At 42.6% G+C, this 19,390-nt stretch overlaps 1 protein-coding gene across 2 annotated transcripts in view; it reads right to left on the bottom strand.

Annotated features, from left to right (window-relative positions):
* The window catches only part of WDFY2 (WD repeat and FYVE domain containing 2), a 175,738-nt gene that overhangs the window by 23,907 nt on the left and 132,441 nt on the right, over positions 1-19,390 (bottom strand). For both annotated transcript variants that reach the window (XM_045869383.3, XM_064586142.1), the window contains exons 6-7: positions 15,010-15,122; positions 2,310-2,436 (exon numbers count right to left, since the gene is read on the bottom strand). In XM_045869383.3, the coding sequence (XP_045725339.1) occupies positions 2,310-2,436; positions 15,010-15,122 (240 nt within the window). The remainder of the gene's footprint in view (positions 1-2,309; positions 2,437-15,009; positions 15,123-19,390) is intronic.

Raw genomic sequence — 19,390 nt, 5'->3', positions numbered from 1 at the left:
TTCTCTGTTGGACTGAGCTAAGGTTTGGGAGAACTAAGCTACCAGCTGGGGCCTTTGAGGACTCAATATTCTCATCTAAAAGATGACATCTGGCTTCCCTCCTACATATACAGAGTGCTTACAAGATGGCACTGAGGTATCTGTGTGTTTGCTCTCTGACGAAGAGCAATCACTGAACACCAATCCCGTGGCCAATTTTCAGGGCAAAGGAATGGTGGCTGTGAACGTGGCCCTGTGGCTCTCCTTCCTGCCTGCTGGCCTGGCCCCTTCTTTCCGCCCCCTTTTGTGAGTCCCATCCTCCTCCTTTCAGCAGCTCCGGTGTCCTCCCTGACTCCACCTCGGGCACTCAAACCCACTCTAACAGGGTGACACCAACTGAGGAAGTTCATTTCCCCCAGACGTGTGACACCAGGCAGCCCCTCTCAGGCAAGGCCCAGTGACGAGGAGCCCCTCACAGAGTTCCCTTTATTCCTCAGCTTGAGCTAAATAAAGCACAGGCAAAGGCCTTCTGCCATTATTCCTGTTTAAAACCAGTGCCGACCGGCGGCTCCTGATCTCACCAGCCTGCCATCCCACTAGGTTCTAAGGGTGTGGATTATTGGGACGGACTCCTAAGTATGGTTTGTTTCATTTTCGAAAAGGCCAGGTCCGTATTCCTTAGAAACTGGAAGACCTATTAGCTCAGGTTCCATTTTTCTGGGACTGAGAGACTCTATCTCAATTTTACAGCTTTTCCTTTCTTACCAAACGATAGGTGCAAGTTTCCCAGGTCAACAGTTTGTGGGGGGGCACTCAGCACGCAGTGCTGCTGGTGTTGAGCACTGTTATACTTTACTACCCTGTGGATGGGTCATGCAAGATTGCCTGCAGGCTTTATTCACCACTGTGCAAAAATAAAACTAGTTATGAGCTAATCTGAATGAGCCCAACAAATATTACTGATATTCATTCAAAACTGGCCTTTTATTTCTCTGAAAGACCTGAGGTGGCAGGAATTAACTTGGCATTTTGGAGAATAACTGAGTATTATTAAACAGGACTGTGTTTGGCTTCTCTTCTTCTTCATTTACATGGATGATGTCAACTCCTTTTATACAATACTGATGCATGTCCCCTTGTCACGGAGATAAATACAAGGGAACGATTCCTCTTATGAGCTGATGACAAGGTCCGAGTGGCCCCACAAGCCAGACAAGGCCCCAGACAACGGGCCCATTTTCTAATGTGGGAAAGAAGGCTTCACAGCTACTTCTCAAAGACTAAATTCTAACACTAAGATAATTATTTGTGCAGAGGCCCTCCAAAATTGAATCCGTTCATATCTAATAATCCAACTATAGATGTAACTACTTAGGAGAATATTTACTGGGTAGATTTACAAAAAGAGCTAATGTTGCTTAGAACCAGTCAGCTCGTGGGAGCCTTACTAACATTTGCTATGGCTATCTACAGTTGCTCTTGACATCACTGTGAAAACTTCACAAGTTCAAAACAATACAGATTAGCTTTAGAGCTCGAAAGCAGATCTACAGTTCTTTTCTGCCCACGACCAGGCTTTGCCCCTAGGACCGGCGGGCAGCACAGGGTAGGACAGGTCAGAGTGTGGTCTGAGGGCTGCCAAGAGAGCTGCCTGGGAGGCCTCGTACAGCACAGACACTTGCAGCTCCAGACGGTGACTGGGCTCTCCAAGGACAGGGTCCAGGAGTCTACACTGTAACAAATTCCTTGGTGACTCTTTGCACACTGCAAGTTTGAGAACAGCTCCAAGGAAACACAAAGCTTTCTTTGCTCTTCCTCTCAGCCCTGTGAAATCTGCCTGTCAAGGAAGAAGAGCCTGATATGAATCAAGGCGAGTGCTCAATAAATATTTGGTCAAGTACAAAATATATAGTGTAAGCTTATTATCTCTCCCCTTTTCCTTAAGCTGCCAGGAATCTTGCCACATTTGAACTCAATTATTGAAATTCCATAGGCTTTCATGGCTTATATTTTTAAGCTCTTTTTTTCTCGCATTCTCAAATTTTTACTCGTAAGTCTCCCTGGTTCTCATTTTTACTTTTTATTTCTTTGCTGCCATTATTTTATTTTACAGTTTTTGCAAGCACTCTCAAATCCTCCATGGAATTAAATGAGGTATAAATAAATAAACATACCTACGCACAGATATAATTCAAAGTGGCTATTATTTGTGTTCCGGCAGTTTGTTCCCATGTTAAGATCTTGCCGTAGACACCAGACCACACGCCTGTTCTAGCTTTCACTGGGAATCTTTTCTCCGAGTTTGTTAGTAAAATCATCAGCTGCCTTACTTGTGTCCTTGGAGCTCGATGGCCGTTCCTTTTCTCCCACCGATGTCCCACATGATGACAGAGTGATCTGAGCTGCCCGAGAACAACACTCGCTGGACAGGGTCCCAACAGAGAGCAGTCACCCCACCTGTGAGAACAGACACAGCTGGACATTAGTCACAAAGCAACAGTATTATTCACTAATAAATGTGAATACAAAGGAGTTAGGATCTAGTGCAGTTCTTTTGCTTATAGAACAAACAAGTAAGTCCCCAAAGAGAAAAAAACTGGCTCCCAGAATAAAAGTCCTGCCCTTTCAGGATTTCCCCCTCACATTTAATGTACCATAAAATCAATTACTATAAAAACCAAAAGAAAAGAAAAAGGAAATTGTCTGACAAGAGACGTAATTCAAAGAATGGAAAATATCACACTACTTGGAAATATTAACTGTATTTTCTTTTTCTTTTTTAAAGATTTTATTTATTCATTCGAGACACAGAGATACAGAGAGAGCAAGAGCATGAGCAGGGGGAGAGGCAGAGGGAGAGGGAGAAGCAGGCTCCCCGCCGAGCCAGGAGCCGGACGTGGGGCTTGATCCCAGCACCCTGGGATCATGACCTGAGCCCAAGGCAGACGCTTAACGACTGAGCCACCCAGGTGCCCCTTAACCATATTTTCTTAACTTCTGCCTACCTCCCACCCTGACAATAACAGACAAGAAGTAAATGGAAGTTTAGAAAGCTCAAATGAATTTTTTATTCTTGAACACAGATAAAATTAGACCACAACATCAGAATTTAAAATTTATTTTCTCTTTGGGATTTTAAATTTACAGATTCTAGGCACATCGTTTACATCGTTAAGTGTCAATTTCCTCGACTGTAAAATGGGGATAATGGCGCTACATCTGAACATCTACATACAACTATTCTTACTACTAATGATGATATCAACCTAGCCCTTACCTACTTCATACGGTTGTGGTGATAATCAGGTTGGATCAGTTATATAGGACCGCTCTGTAAACTGTAGCGTGCAGTACACATGTTGGTTATTAGCATTACTCTACTGGTGTGGCTATAAAATATTATGACAGATCTTTCTCTTGGTAGTCCCCTTATAAATCAAACCCCTGCATGATGAGAACAATATTAACCTTTTCCATTTAGGATGAGCCCAAAGCCTACAAACACTTAAGAATGTCAGAAAGACTCATTTTTCCATGATTGAAAAATATTATATTCTGAAAAGAACATGAAATAGCATCTTGTTTATTAGAATCTGACATTTTTTCTTATTTAGGTGATCAATTTGTTCTAACAAAGTGCTGCACTTTAAAAGCTTTTAGGAAAGTTTCTTTTACATAATATTCTCAGGGTTTTTTTTTGTTTGTTTGTTTTTTAAGATCAAAAAGGCGGGGAAAAGTCCCACTGTTCTGGCTTATGCTTCATCGCTTCTCCTCATACCTGCACAACATCCTCCTGTCCATGTACAAGTAAACACGCCCCCCCCCGCCCCAGTATACATACAGTCCACCTCCTGCCGCCACCTAACAGCACCGAGCACATGGCCAGTGGCACATTCTTGAATGAATGAAGGAGCAGACGAATGAAAATACAAACATCTTTTCTTCATCCACAATCCTTGTTATTTGGAACTCCTCTACTAGACTCACTAACCCTTCAAAGTTAAATCCTGTTCCTCCTTTTGTACACCAACTCTTCGTTCCCTGCTGTTAAAACTCCATGATTACCGCAGTCCCTCCTTGTTCCCGGTTTCGCTTCCCTGTGGACACCTGCGGTCCCGAAGCAGATGATCCTTCTTCTGCAGGACCCTCAGAAGGCCAGCAGTGGCCTAACACTGCGTGCCTACGTCATGCGCCTCATGTCATCCCATCATGTAGGCCCTGGATCATCTCACTTCATCCCAAGAAGAAGGGTGAGCACAGTACAATAAGGTATTTTGAGAGGGAGAGAGACCCCATTCATATAACTTGTATTGCAGGATATTTAAACAGTATGCCTAAGGCTCAGTACTATCTGTAGTTTCAGGCATCCACTGGGAGGTCCTGGAACTTGTCCCCCGCAGATTAGGGGGGACTACTCTATACTTGTTTTTTTTAACCATTCTTCAGTATTTGACAATGTAATACTTCAGAATGTTCTATCCTGCAACACAAGTTATTTATTCCCACACAGTACGCAAGTGACTTACTTTGTTAAATATCCATGGCAGAGTTAGCTACCTGTCCACCTCGATCCTTACGCCCCCTCCATGTATGGAGTGCTTCCTGGAAAGCTGCTGTCCTGCAGGGACCACATTTACCAGCCCTCCTGCATCTAGGGGGCGTGTGACGAGTTCTCAGCAACTGAACCCGGAAAGTAATCTGCATTCCTTCCAGACCAAGGCAGTTAAGATGTCCCTTTTTCACTTTCTTTTCATACTTACTCCTCAAAGACTCCAAGACTCAGGGCACGGAGAAACTACATTCTAGAAGGAGCCAGAGTCCCTGAATTACCACATGGAAGAGAGCTGTAATTCAAAAACACCCGCACTGGATTGTAACGTGAGCAAAAAATAAACTGCTGCATTAAGCCACTGAAATGTTAGAAATTATCTGTTAGAGCAGTTAGCATTAGCTATTATAATGCCATAAATTTACTAGGACATATAATGAGACTGGCCCAAGGGGCGCCTGGGTGGCTCAGTTGGTTAAGTGGCCAACTCTTGATTTTGGCTCAGGTCCTGATCTCAGGGCCTTGAGATGGAGCCCCACGTAGGGCTCCTCGCTCAGCAAGCAGTCTGCTTGAGATTCTCTCCCTCTCCCTTTGCCCCGCCCCCTCGTGTGTCCTCTCTCGCTAAATAAATCTTTAAAAAAAAATTAAGGCTGGCCCAAGAGGAAGGTGAGAGTCACCAAAAACCTCATAAATCAGGCAAGTAAAAAGAACTAACTAGTGTAGACTGTTAATACCGATGCCTACTACCTAAACAGAACTGGAGAGGACCCCAGTTGGAAAACCACTGCATCAGCTTCCACAGCAATCCATTGTAAACTCCGAATTGTTTTTTTTCCAAAATTGTATCTTAAGTCTAAGCACTTTCCACCTCCTCTACTACTACCATCTTTGCATGAACCATTATCAAAATTCTTGGCCTAGAAGATTGAAAAGCATGATACATATTTTCTTGGAAAGCCTATGGGGGAAAAAGGCACTCATATAAGACAGTGTACCATAGTTCACAGTGACTATATGAACTATGGTACATTCACTCAGTATTCTGCAGCTATGAGAAACAATGAACAAGATCACTTAGGCGGATAGCAAGTGATTTCCAGGACACACTGTAAAGTGAAAAAGGCAAAGCACAGAAAAATAGCTACATTGTGCTATCTTTCATCTAAGAAAAAAGGGTAAATAAGAAATGAATGAGATTTGTTACCTTCAGCAGGTGCATGGGAACAACTATGGAGAAGGGCTGAAGCAGAGTGGCACTTTCTGAGTATATATTTTTTTTTGTTTGGTTCTGTGTTTTGGAACCATATTAATGTTTCACATACTCAAAAATAAGTAAATAAAATTAACAAGGAGTGTGTTGGTGGGGGGCAGGGTGTGGACCCAAAATAGGATATAACCAGAAACAAGTGAACCTAACTGTATTACAAATGAATGATACGACCACACTGAAGGGAGGCAGGGGGAGAACTGACAAAAGTCACTTTGGGAAATAGTAATTTGACTACATAGTCTAAGGCAAAATATAAGATTTGTACACAAATACAGTATTTTAGTTAGGAGGTTTGTATATGGGTTACGTAGGTTAGTAATTCTGAAGCTATTCTGTGTGTATTTTAGGACTGAGAAAGTAAATATGTTGAGGATAATGAGAGCTGAGTTTCTCACTGTCTTCATAGGAGTTACAGGTGTGGGGGGAGGTTAGAATAAACTCTTTGGTGTTAGATTGGAAGTATCAGTATGAACTTGTGTGTGTGTGTGTGTATACACATACACCCCCCCACACACACACACAAATACAAAAGACACAGAAACAGTTACAGATATGTGAGCACACACATATATTTCCTAGCTCCCCCCAACAGTGAGCACAGGTAGCACTCAGATTTTGGCTTCTATATACTTCTAAATACTATCTATTCTTCAATGAAAGAAACAACGTCTGTATGAATGGTTAATTCTAGGGCTGAGGCACAGAGTATACAAGATGAGCCAGGAACATCATGTTGTATCAGAAAGTGAAGGGACAGGGGGCGCCTGGGTGGCTCAGTCAGTTAAGCGTCTACCTTTGGCTCAGGTTCTTGGGATCCAGTCCCTGCATCAGGCTCCCTGCTCAGCGGGGAGTCTGCTTCTCCCTCTGCCCCTCCCCTCTGCTCATGATCACTCACTCTCTCTCTCTCTCTCTCTCTCATGCTTGCTCCCTCAAATAAATAAAATCTTAAAAAAAAGTGAAGGGATAGTCAAAAGGTCACAGAAGCCAGCGTGAAGAAACCAGTGTCCCATTGGTCAAATCAGGGACAATTTGAGCAAGAAAATAAATAAATGATAGCAACGAATTCTCACACATAGAAATAATTAAGAACTCATGAGCCCATATTGGTATAAACAATGGAAAAAATAAATATGGGGAAGAAGTAAAGTTTTTCTTTATAATAAAATTCCAACCAAAAAGTGTGGAAAAGATAATGACTAGAAAAAGCACAATCTGGCAAATACCACAGTCATAATTGTTTCCGGAAAGAGTCATCGATGGAGTCTCAATGGATAGTAAAATTACTGGACAGAAATATGATGAGAAACAGTATTTATACAGTTTCAAAATATTTCCTCATAAAATACTTATGAATTACAAAGGGTGACTACAGTGGAGAAACTTGGCAGACACTACCTTAACCAAATGATCAACGTTAACATCACCAGAAACAGGATAAATCAGTATCACGTGCCTCTTGACACAATCCACTGAGAAGGATGTAACATCACTTCCATGGTATTCTTATAAAAAATGCATAATCTGAATTTAACCATGAGGAAACAGCAGACAAATGCAAATGGAAGGACATTCTGGCTGGTACTCAAAAATGCCAAGGTCATGAAAGACAAAGGAAGACTGAAGAGCTGTCTCACGTTGAAGGAAACAAAGGAGACATTATCACCAAATGCCACTGGTCCTGGATCAGCTTGTGAACACCCCTGAGGACTCAAGAGTATTACATGACGCTTCAGTAAGAGTGGAAAAGATGGAAGAAAAAGCTTCAAGACAGGAAGGAGGATGGGACTGGGGAGAAAAAAAAAAAAACTTTTGAGGTCCATCCCAGCTCTATGTACATGTCCTAGCAATGGTGTCTCTTGGAGGTTGGCATATAAATCGCAAACAGTAGCACTCATTTCAAATCAGTGCATCCAGCATGTATTGAGCATCTTCTATATGGCAGATACCAGGTTAAGCTCTGTGGATACAATCAAATCAAATAAGACTCAGACTCTACTCCCAACACAAACTTAGCTGAAGATGATGGCATTAGTTTGGAGAACAAGAAGGGCATGCATCCTGTGTTCGGTGTGGTATTCTCTCTTGGAACACATGGCTACTCCCTCTGCCTGGAGTGCCCATCTTACCTTTTATCACCCAAGAAACCTTTCCTTTCTTCAAGGTGGAGCTCAGACGCCGTCTCCTGCAGGAACCCTTCCCCAACACTCTCAATCAAAGTGAGGTTCCCACCTCTGTGTGTGTTTCCATCCCCACACTCACCCACTGCATTGAACTTATCAGATTATAAACATGTCCCCACAGGAGACTTTACATTCTGTATCTTTGTATTCAAGCACAGTGCCCAGTGCCTGGTACACAGTAGGTGCTTAATAAATGTTTATGCACCTGGCCTGTGAACTGGATGGCAGAGAGGAATGGGAGACAAGAAAGAAGATTAATAAGCCATCACTACAGAGGCGTCTGGCAGAGCCTTGGGATGGGGGCTGGTGGGAAGGCAGCGCACTAAATCACAGGGGGCACAGAGGGGTGGAGAGGAGAGCTGCTGATGGAATGGCCTCTTCCTTCTGAGGAGAGTGTTCCAGCAGCCCTCAGCAGACAATTTCCTGAACAGTCCTTCCTACAGATGCTTTTGGCAGCATGGAAAGGCAACCCCCGTCAGTGAGCCTGCATTCCAGAGCAACGCAGACCCGCACCTCTGCGCAGTCCACACCCAGGGCGTCCTTCTCACCCTCCGTATCTAAGTTGGAGAACAAGAGCCAGGGGCTACGGTGGGTGTGGGTTTCTGTGTTTATATTTCAAATCACAAACATCCTTTCTTCCATTCACTTCAGATTCCTCCATCTTTCTGCTCCCCCTCATTTCTTGATATATGCTTCTCCCTGCCTTTGACCTTCATAATATAGGACTGATAGAGCAGTTTCTAACATGAATGTATTCTTTTTTTTTTTTTTTTAAGATTTTATTTATTTATTTGAGAGAGAGAGTGAGAGAGAGAAAGAGCACAAGAGGGGGGAGCGGGAGAGGGAGAAGCAGACTCCCTGCTGAGCAGGGAGCCCAATGCGGGACTCGATCCCGGGACTCCAGGATCATGACCTGAGCCGAAGGCAGTCGCTTAACCAACTGAGCCACCCAGGCGCCCTAACATGAATGTATTCTTAAAAACAAAGGTCTCTATCATTATAAAATTTATCTATACTATTACATTTTCTCATAAATGAAAATTTTAATGGTTGCGTAATATCCCAACACATGGATATACCTTATTTCACTTACTGTCACATTTTCCTCAACTTTTAACTATTATAAATTTTGCTAAGATCAACATTTTTATTTGTAAAACTTTGCTCACGTTCCTATTTAGTTAGAAGTGATTCCCAAACATGAAACTAGATCAAAGAGTAGGAAAAGTTCTAGAAATTTAATACATGTTACAAAAATGCAGAGTGAACTCATTTTTAAGAGACTTTTACAACCTATCTTGCAAAAGCTAGAGAGACTACGTGCAGTGTTGCAAAGTCAGGGCTGGAAACGGCTGGGTCTGCCTTACCCATGTGATGTGGCACCTCGCGTGGGGCGTGCCATCCCACCTACAAGGTGAAGGACTGCGGACTCCCTGTGATGACACGAGAGCGATGGAGTCCCCAAAACACAAGGCCTCTTGAATAAAATCTCTGACCTTTCAGCTGCTGCATTTTGCAGTAACTGCAGGCTGAAGTGAGGAGTGTTGCTGTAAATCTGAACGTGCTCTACCTGCAGGCACCCCTCCTCCCGAGAGCCACCAACGGACATGCCACTGTTTCCTTGCCACCTCCCAGGGGCGTCTCTTCAAGCACCGTGGGATCTCCCTCCCCAGACCGCTCTAACCTCCAGTGCTCCTACTTTGGGCAAATGGCAGCACCATCCACCCAAATGCTCCAGCCAGAAACCGGGGAGCCACTCCCACCCAAATGCCAAGTGCTGCTGGCTCCTCATCTCCTAAAAAGTCCTTGAGTCCCTCCTCTTCCCGCCATGCCCACTGCCATTCGCCCAGTCCAAACAAGTGGGACTCAGGCAGCCGCCTTCCTTCGAAATGGTCTCCGCACATCCATTCTCGTCCCCACCCAATCCACCGCCATGGCTGCCACAGTGACTCGTTAAAATGGAAAGCAGGCCACCACCCGGCTCACACTTCATCACTGGTTTCCCACTGCCTGAGAACAACGTCCGACGTTCTTCACATCGCCTGGAAGTTCAACCTCCCCTCCTGGCCCCTGGCTCTCCACAGTGCCCACGGGGCTCCATACGGTTGCTCACACTTTCCCACCCCAGGCCGCATACCCACGTCACACACCTGGGGCCTAGAATGGTCTCGCCACCTGGGTAACTCTTCTTCCTCCTTAAGGTTTCATTCAAACACCGCTTCCTCAGAAGTCTCCCTTGAGCGTTCTGGAGAGGGAGGCCGTCTTCTTCCTTGCTCCCCAAGGAGCCTCTGAGCTGCACTGGGGTGTCATATCCCTGCTGCGCTCATAACCTTTTGAAGAACTACCTCCATTTATTGGTTTAATGACTGCATTCCATGACTGGAAGCTGAATAGGCAAGCATTATGCTTGTCTGACTCACCCCTATATCCCAGCACTCATCATGCAGAGGGCTAACGACGTGGCTGACTCGATAAAAATCTGCATCTACTGGATGTGAAAGCCTTCACTGTAAACAAAAATCAAGTTTTCAGCTTAAGGATTTGAACTTGCATATCTGCACTGAACTATGCCTTTCCTTGTTTTAGTTATTTTTGTTACAGTTATACTGTTACTTTCAATAATTCCCCTAACAGTTAACGAACAAGACTGTATTTAAATTTTTGTTAAGCAGTGTGCTTTGGCAACTTATGTTCAATCCCTTCTGTTTCTAGTATGTTCACACTAACCAAGATAATCCTTAGAAGTAAAAGAAAAAAATGACTTTACTGATACTATGAATTTCCAATGGTTAAAATCTGATTTCTTCCTCCCTTTGTTCAAGTCAGTGTGACTTTTTGGGAGAAATACTTTCTGATTTCTGCATAAATAGCAAAGAACTATGATACTTGGCATTTAGTTCCAGAAATAAAACCAGCAGAGGGAGCAACGGAACATAAAACTAGTTTCCTAGGTCCCCATGGATTAGTAAATGCTATGTTGGCTTGTGGTATTAGGCCAATTCCATCTCTTACCCACATTTTTATACGACCTTCTGTACTATAACAGAGTGATGGGTGAATGGTTAGGACTCTGTATACATACCAGACTGTCTGCTTCTGAGTGTGGCTCTGGACTGACAAGACCCCCAATATCATTCTTTAATGGATCTGGGTTCATCTTAAGGTCTTTGTTTTGGGGTTAGGGAATGAGGAGATTAATCCTTACAGAGCCCCTTTTCCCAGAGTTTGGAACCTCTCAGGGCCCAGGATGGGCCGACTGTAGAGGAAGAGCTCAACAATATGTTTGCATCATCAAGGAATCTCTTAGACATCCCTGCTCTGGCTACAAATGAATGAGTTGTGCTGTAGCCAGACTGGCGATGGGTAAATACTACTGTCTATGGATAATAACAGTAAGTTGATTATGTGACCTGTTACATTTGCCTTCATGTGAGTTAGTGACTCTCCTGGGCCATATCTGGTCTTCCTCAAAGATAGTTCACGATAAAGTCATAGAGGAATGCTTTAAACTCTGAGAAAGATAAAGCATAATGCCAAGACAACATTTGATATTAGAACTAACCCAGAAGACAGGAAACCCTTGGGCCACATCTGGCTCACTACACAGCAGTAAGCGGCAGCTACTCACCCCTTTTCTGGCCTCGAGGCAGCAACAGAGAACTCAGAGCACAACTCTCAGCCGTACAGTGAACGGCTGACTACTAAAGAGCCAAGCTGAAAGCCACCTCTGCCTAAACCAGGTCTGGGAACTTCCCAGTCTGGTCACCAGGCTTGCCGAACTCAGCCCCTGAATTTCACCTTGGGCCCATCCACTCCTGGCTTTGCCGTGTACTCCTGCCACATTTTGAGGGGCAGTTCCTACTAGCTTTCCAATTACACTCTCTATCCTGCTGCCAGAACCATCTTTTAGATTCTGACCAGGTTAACATCTTTGCTTCAAACTCTTTTATGGTTTCTCATTGACGTCAGGCTCATGCCTCAATGATCCAAATGGACTCTCACTTCCTTTCCAGCTGCCCACCACCTCAGACTCAGTGCGCCAGCCAAAAGGAGTTACTAGAGTTCCCAGGAGAGCACACTCTTGCAAATCTCCACGCCGTGGACGATGCTGGTTTTCTCTGCCTGGAGTGTTCTCCTCACTTCTTTTTCATGAACTCAACACTCACTCCTTCCCAAATATCTTAGGTCAACAACACCTCTGCTGGGAAGGCCTTCCTGACGGACCCCCACTCCTGTTCGAGCTAAGTGCCCATTCTGTGTTCCTGGAAGTGCCCCATGCCGGCTTCCCCCTGCCCCTGCCGCCATGTCACTCTTTTGCTCCTGGCTCTCTCCCTGGGCTGTGAAGAATCTGAGGAAATAACTGAACCTTTTATTTCCATGACAGGGAGTAGTGGCTGAGATCAACTAGGGAGAGCAATGAGTGTAAAGAGACCAAGGTTCAGGGCAGAACTCAAAAAAGATCACTAAGGAGACGAGAAAGAGCAGTCAGAGAAGCAGAAGAAAACTGGGAGAGAATGTGTCACAGAAGCCAAAGGGAGGGCTGTTACAAGCATGAAGGAAGGGCGAAATGTTAAGTATGACATGGTTTAAAATACGTCCACTGGATCTAGCAACCAGCAGGTCACTGGCCACCTTGGGGACAGCAGTGTCAGACAAGCGAGAGACAAGCCAAACTGCAGGTGGGTGGAAGGCAAGTGAGAGGTGAAGAATTTGAAGGAGCTGGAAAATGATATTCTTTCAAGAAGCCTTGCTGTTTGCTACAACATGAGGACACTATGCCAAATGAAAGAAGCCAGTCACAAACAACGCATCCCATAGGAGTCTACTCTGTGAGGTACTGAGAGCAGGCAAATTCGTAGAGACAGAAGGTAGAATGGTGGTTGCCAGGGGCTGGGAGAAGGGGTATGGGAGTTAGTGTTTAATGGGGTCAGAGTTGCAGTTTTCTAAGACAGAAAATGCTGTGTGGATGGATGGTGGTGATAATGAGGGTACTTAATGCCACTGAGCTGCATGCTTAAAAATGATTAAAATGGTGAATTTTCGATTATGTACATTTTACCATAATTTAAAAAAAGAAAAAAGCAGCACTGCTGTTAAGACAATATGACGAAAACTGCTACAACAGGATACAGGATTGAGAGAGTTTTGTTCATTGAACAGAAAGCCAAGACATTTAAGCATGTTAATACACTGAGAAGAGTGAATTAGTCAAAAGGAAGACAAAGGGAATAGTTTTTGATGTGGAGACCAAGTGTGTTTGTTAGGGAGGAATATAGGGCGGGCAAGAAAAAAAATTTTTTTTAAGATTTATTTATTTATTTGAGAGACAGAAAGAGAGTGCGCAAACATATGTGCATGGGGGGAGTAGGGGAAGAAGGGGAGGGAGAGAGAGAATCTCAAGCAGAATCCTCGCTGAGCGAGGAGCTGGGGCTCGATCCCACATTATGACCTGAGCCAAAAATCCAGAGTCGGATGCTTAACCAAATGAGCCACCCAGGCGCCCCAAGAAAAACCCTTTCGAAGCTTCTATCTGATCACCTCTATTTTTCCTTGAAGGAGGAGTCTGGGGAGGGAGCAGTGGCTCAGGGAGAACAGTGAAGGTCTGGAGAAGCCCAGGGGAGTACTGAGGACGTGCGGAGGGACTGAGGCGACACTGACAGGTGAACTGGAACGCTGAACCTGCAGTGGTAATGGTGGCCTAGGACTCAGGTGTGACTCGTGGCGGGCTGGCGACACTGTGAATGGTGCACACATTCTTCCAGAAGCACCAGAGCACCTGAACTGAGAGTGTTGGGCGGCTCGTGGCTGAAGTGACAGCCTTCTGGAAAGCAAGAGAGGATGGGGCACAGACACGGGGGACTGAGGGACCAAGGACGGACTGGTCAACAAGGGCAAGAGCAAATGGAGCCGGAGGCAAGGTTTAGAAAAGCAGGATATTAGGAGACTGAAGTCAGCAGTGAAATACAGAAGTTTAAGGTTCCTGACATGGGAGAGTTCTGGGTCCCCACCTGGCGAGGCTCAGCCAGGGTGTAGGTGGCTAAAAAGAGAAATCCAATTAGGAAGGACCTGGGGCCTTTCCACAGGGGATGCTTCTATGTGCTCTTCCCAGAAAACACAGATAATTAAGATTATTTTTTATGACTCTTTTCCTCTGGATTCAATTTCCTCTTTACTGCATTCCTTTTTTCCCCTTGAGGAAATCCCTCATGATCTAGGTACTATCCCATTTTACATCCTTATTCACCTATTTGTGTTCTTATATGCCATCTAAACTCAATATGAACCTTGTTCTATACTAAATCATAGGTTGGTAATCTGTGGGAGACATAAAAAGCCCATTAAGAGCCATGAATACAGGCAGTGACTCATTTCCCAGGGTCAACATCACATATTAAAAATACTAGTAAAAACGAATCATTACCACCTATTCAAGTGTTTCAAAGGCTAAGCATGGATTTTTTTATATTACCTTGCTTACATGATCCTAAGCAGATCCTGATTCCCTCCCCAACAAACAAACCCTAAATAATAAAAGAACCCAGAAGGAAGTTAAAAAGGAACCTGTACCTTTTTATGTAGCCCAGCTACCCACAACATATTTTTTTATTTCACTTGTCTTAGAAGTGGGGGGAGTCTGTCTTGCACACCATCTTCTCGCTCTAAGGATGGAAAGGACAGACTAAGGCAGCTGTATTTTTGGCCTCTCGAGGTCTGTGCAGTTGCCACATGGTCTCAAACAATGTCTCATCAACACACGCCAACACTAGCTTTCCCCAGCGTGACACGACATAGAACCAAATTACCAACATTTTCAAAACAAGAGTGGCTCCTTTTTCGTGTGCACTGAAAACTGTAGAAAATTTTTGACATTATATCTTACTGAACCATTCTGAAATCAGCTAAATGTATCACGTGTATCCGAGCACACTGGACTCTGTCACTTTCACAACATGGCATCCGAACGCCAGAACACGTGGCCGGCGATATGTCACTGTGAGAGCGGCACACGGAGATTCTGCTTGCAGTCCCACCTGTATGTCCTCTGAATGTTGTGACCAGGGTGCAGCTGTCTTGCTCCAGTTTGAGGATGGTTACTTGGCCTGACTGGTCACCAATAAACACATGCCGGGTTTCAACATCAAATCTATCATGTAAACATTAAGGATGTTTCTCAAAATTGAGCAGAGGGATTTACATACATAAATCAAGCAATAAATAAATAAATAAATAAATAAATAAATAAAACCAAGAAATCTGCAAATCCCATATGAAGAAAGCTTGGACATAACTTAGCTAAAAGATACAAAAGTAGACACAACAAAATAAAAGACGCAATATTATGGGACAATAAGACTTCACATGATAATGATGTCATTCCTTACAACATGGATTTACAAATTTAATATAATCCTTATAAAAATATCAACATATGTTTTTTCCCAGAGCTGGGGAAGTTATTTAAGTTCATATAAAAAATAAATAAACAAGAAGAGCCAGGGATATTCTGAAAAAAGAGCAATGTGGTATGTGATAGGGGAGGTTAGCCCTACCAGATATTAGAAGATGTTACAAAATCTCTGTAATTAGAAGTGTGGTATTGGTGCATAAACAGACAAACAGACCCATGGAACAAAATGGCAAGTCTAGAAATAGACCCCAAAGCATACAGAAATGTAGTACGTGTCTGATGAGGGTGGCTCTTCAAATGAATAAGGAAGAGATGGGTTAAAAAAAAAAAAAAAAGATGTTGGCATAAACTGCACAGTCATTTGGAAAAACAAAACAGGACCTGTATTTCACATTCTGTATCAGGATAAATTGCAAATGGCTTGAGGATCTAAATGTAAAAAATTACAAATGTAAGTTCTAGATGGGAGAGTTCCTTTATAATCTTGGAGTGGGAAAGGCTACTACTCAAAAACATAAACAACAACAAATAACATCAGCAAAGCCAAAAGATAAACTAGAAAAAATATTTTTAACTTATGTTACAAAAGGTCAAATCCCTAACACAAAAAGAACCATCAAGAAGAAAGCAACCACAAACCTAACAGAAACATGGGCAAAATGTATGAACACATAGTTCAAGAAGAAATGAAGATGAAAATGAAAATGGTGTGTGAAAATGAAAATGTGTGAAATGGGCCTGAATGCTAGCCTTCAAAAGGCTGCTTACAAAGCTGGCCTGATGTCTCGCACCTTGGATTTCCGGAGGGCCCCACCTTTAACAGACAAGAGTGGCCTTAACTGTACACAGAATATGGTTTATGCCAAATACCTGCTTTCCTACTTAGTCTGGAATTTTGGTACATGTCAGGGACAGGCTGCCTACGTGACCAGTGTCCAGTACAAACCTAAGGCACTGAGTCTCTAGTGAGCTTCCCGGGTTGATAACACCTAGCAACCCTACTTCTAGAGATCTATCCCAGAGATACACTGGCCAAAGTACAAAATGCATGCCTGAGGCTATTTGCTCCATGCTATTTTAAATAGCTAAAGTGTGAAGACAACAAAAAAATTCCATCAAAAGGGCACTTACTGAATTAACTATGATATATCTATGCAATATCAGGGGAAAAAAGAGTTCCATATCATAAGCAAACACATGGAGGAATTTCCAGGGTATATTATAAAGTGGGGAAAACAAGCCAAGGTATATACGCTCACTACACTATCTTTGCATAAGAAAGAGAGGGCAATAGAAATGTGTGTGTGTGTGTGTGTGTGTGTGTACCCGTGTGGGCACTTATTTTATAAAAGGAAGCTCTGGAAGGGTAAGTTAATATCTCACACAAGTGGTTGCCTATGGAAGAGGGAGAAACAAGCTGAAGGGACAGGGCTGATGGTGAGACTTTTCTTGTCATAGTTTGCATCCTGGAGTCATGTCATTATTTTACGTATTAAAAATATGTATAAAATTAAAAGAAAAAATCCCCCAAATTGACAACAAAGTAGAATCGGTGAACAATAACTATGGTGATCACCATAGTTATAAGCACAGCTAACCATATAACCATAGTTAACAGAATTATTCAAGTGCCTCTAACACACAGCGTTTCAACTGTACATCCTTGGGAGAATATATTCTAAGGACAAAGAGAACTGCAAGGAAAGCTAAAATCTCATTCCGTAGTCTTGGTGCTATAATACTGCTATTATTATTTTGAAACAGCTTAAATGTACCATAGGATAAAGCAAATACGTTAATGTTTTAGAAGCCATAATTTTCAGCCCAAGGTGAAAGAATCAAGTACAAAAATGAAGTAAAAACTCTAAAATGTTAAAGTGAATATATTATATGAATTGATGATTTATTTTCTTTTCAGAAATATACACACATATATTTCCTAGCTATCTCTGAATACTACGCCTCACTAAAAGAAACAGCTGATTCAGGACTGGGACAGGAAGATACAAGATGAGGTTAAGATGTGTTGTGCCAAAAAGTAGGAAAGCTCCCTTCAAAGGCAAGTGGGGTTCTAGCAAAAGACACTGGAGCCAATATGATGGGGCTCTTATTGGCCAATGATGGGACAATATTCGCATCAAAAAAGGCAAATTATTGAAATCTACCAGATATATTATTTTAAAAAAACCTTAAGAGTTTATAATAATGCTCAAAAAGAAAAAAAAAAAAGACACCTGTTGGAGGTAACCAGGGCATTGAATCTCTACTCTGAAAATGAGCAATTAAAGAGAAATAATTAAGAATTTATGTTGCTTTTCCCATACTGATTTTATCTCAGGGTAACCAAATAGCCCTAGTTAATGAGGGAAAGTTCTACTCTATAGAAGAATTCCAACTAATACATGTGGAAAAAATGATATGATTACAAAATAGCCATTTTGCGACCCTAACAAAATAACTGGTTCAGGCGAGACCACTAAAGGCAAGGCTCATGTGGAGGTCAGCACTGCAGGGACCTGGTGGTCACCACCTAAAATACTAACCAATCCCAGCATCTCTGGGAGGGGGTGACAACCCACCACTACGTGCCTCCTGCTGCGAAGCAATATGAACCAGACAGCACAAACACCAAGTGTCCTTACCAGAAGCTGGATCTGAACTGGATCAAGACTGTAGAGGTAACTCCCAGCTTACAGAAAAATATGGGAGAAGTGCAAGTAGAAGAAAAAGTGAAATGACATCATGAGGAAGCAGAGATCACTTTAGAACGTAGGGCTGTCTCCAGGAACACGGACTCAGCATCTCCAACAAGTTATAGAAGCATTAAAAAAAAGTGAAGGGAGGAGATCACTGCTCTAGATTGAGAGATTTAGGATATGACAACCATAGTCAATGGTCAGTGTGAACTGTGTCTGGCCCCGATTTCAAACCAACTCACTGCAAAAAGCCAGTAAGTGAAATGTGAAAATGGATCAATTATTCTACAATATCAAGCAGTGGTTATAAATTTTTAGGAGTAATAATAGCATTGTGGTTACTGAAAATTTCCGTATTTTTTAGTGATGCACAATTAAGTATGTAAGGATAAGATGACATAAGGTCTAAAATTTGTTTCTGAATACTCCAGCAAGGAGAGAGAGAAAGCAAAAAAGATCATAGAATCAACGCTGGATCTGATGAGTACGTGAGTGTCCATTATAATCTCTTCTCCCAGTTGGTGCATGTTTTGAAAATTTTCATAATAAAACTTTTTTAAAAGTGAAGGAGAACAAGGCACCACAAATTCTTCCAGTCTCAAGAACAAGGGAGATATATGTAAAACAATACTAAGATTGATATGGAGTAAGATCGCCTTACATTCACCCAGATTAATTTTAAGGACACTGATGAAAAAACAAATGCACTCTGACACCCAACAGTCTTTATGATGGCAGGTAAATAGTAGTATTCTCTTAAAAAAATATAAATGCAACAAAAGCTATTTGAAAGAGAGCTGAAATAAAATTATACTACAACCTCAAAGCCAGAGTGATTGGCATTAAGTATGATATGAGGAAATATAAAAATCAAGATAATCTTATAGCTTTCCAGTACCCTTGCCCTGAATATGAATAGATCTAAGAGACTTCTTGGTGAAAAGACCTTGTACTATATAGGGTGACATCTTGGAACTATCTCTAGCATGAATAAAATCTTAAAATGAAGAGTATCTAAATTATTTCTGTGGAAGCATGAAAAATGTGATCGAAACATGGTCAAATGACAAGACTGAAAGGTGAAACTAAATTATTCACAAATTTAAATACTAGTAAGTGAAGTGGTGAAGGAAAATAGTTCTATTTCCTAACATCAACCTGCCATGTGACCTTTGGGAAATACCTCCACTCTACTGTATTTAGTTGCTCAAAGGGCTAGCCAAAAGACTGTAATACCCAAATTCTAATCCTGGTTCTGCCAGGCATTAGTCATGTGATCTTGAGAAAGTCCCTTAACCTTTCTGAGCC

Source organism: Mirounga angustirostris, unplaced genomic scaffold, assembly GCF_029215605.1.
Source record: "Mirounga angustirostris isolate CCGP_5_RB_7025 unplaced genomic scaffold, mMirAng1.0.hap1 SCAF_3, whole genome shotgun sequence".
Classification (NCBI taxonomy): Eukaryota; Metazoa; Chordata; class Mammalia; order Carnivora; family Phocidae; genus Mirounga; species Mirounga angustirostris.
Note: the sequence above shows the minus strand (reverse complement) of the source record. Positions and strands in the feature narration are given on the sequence as shown.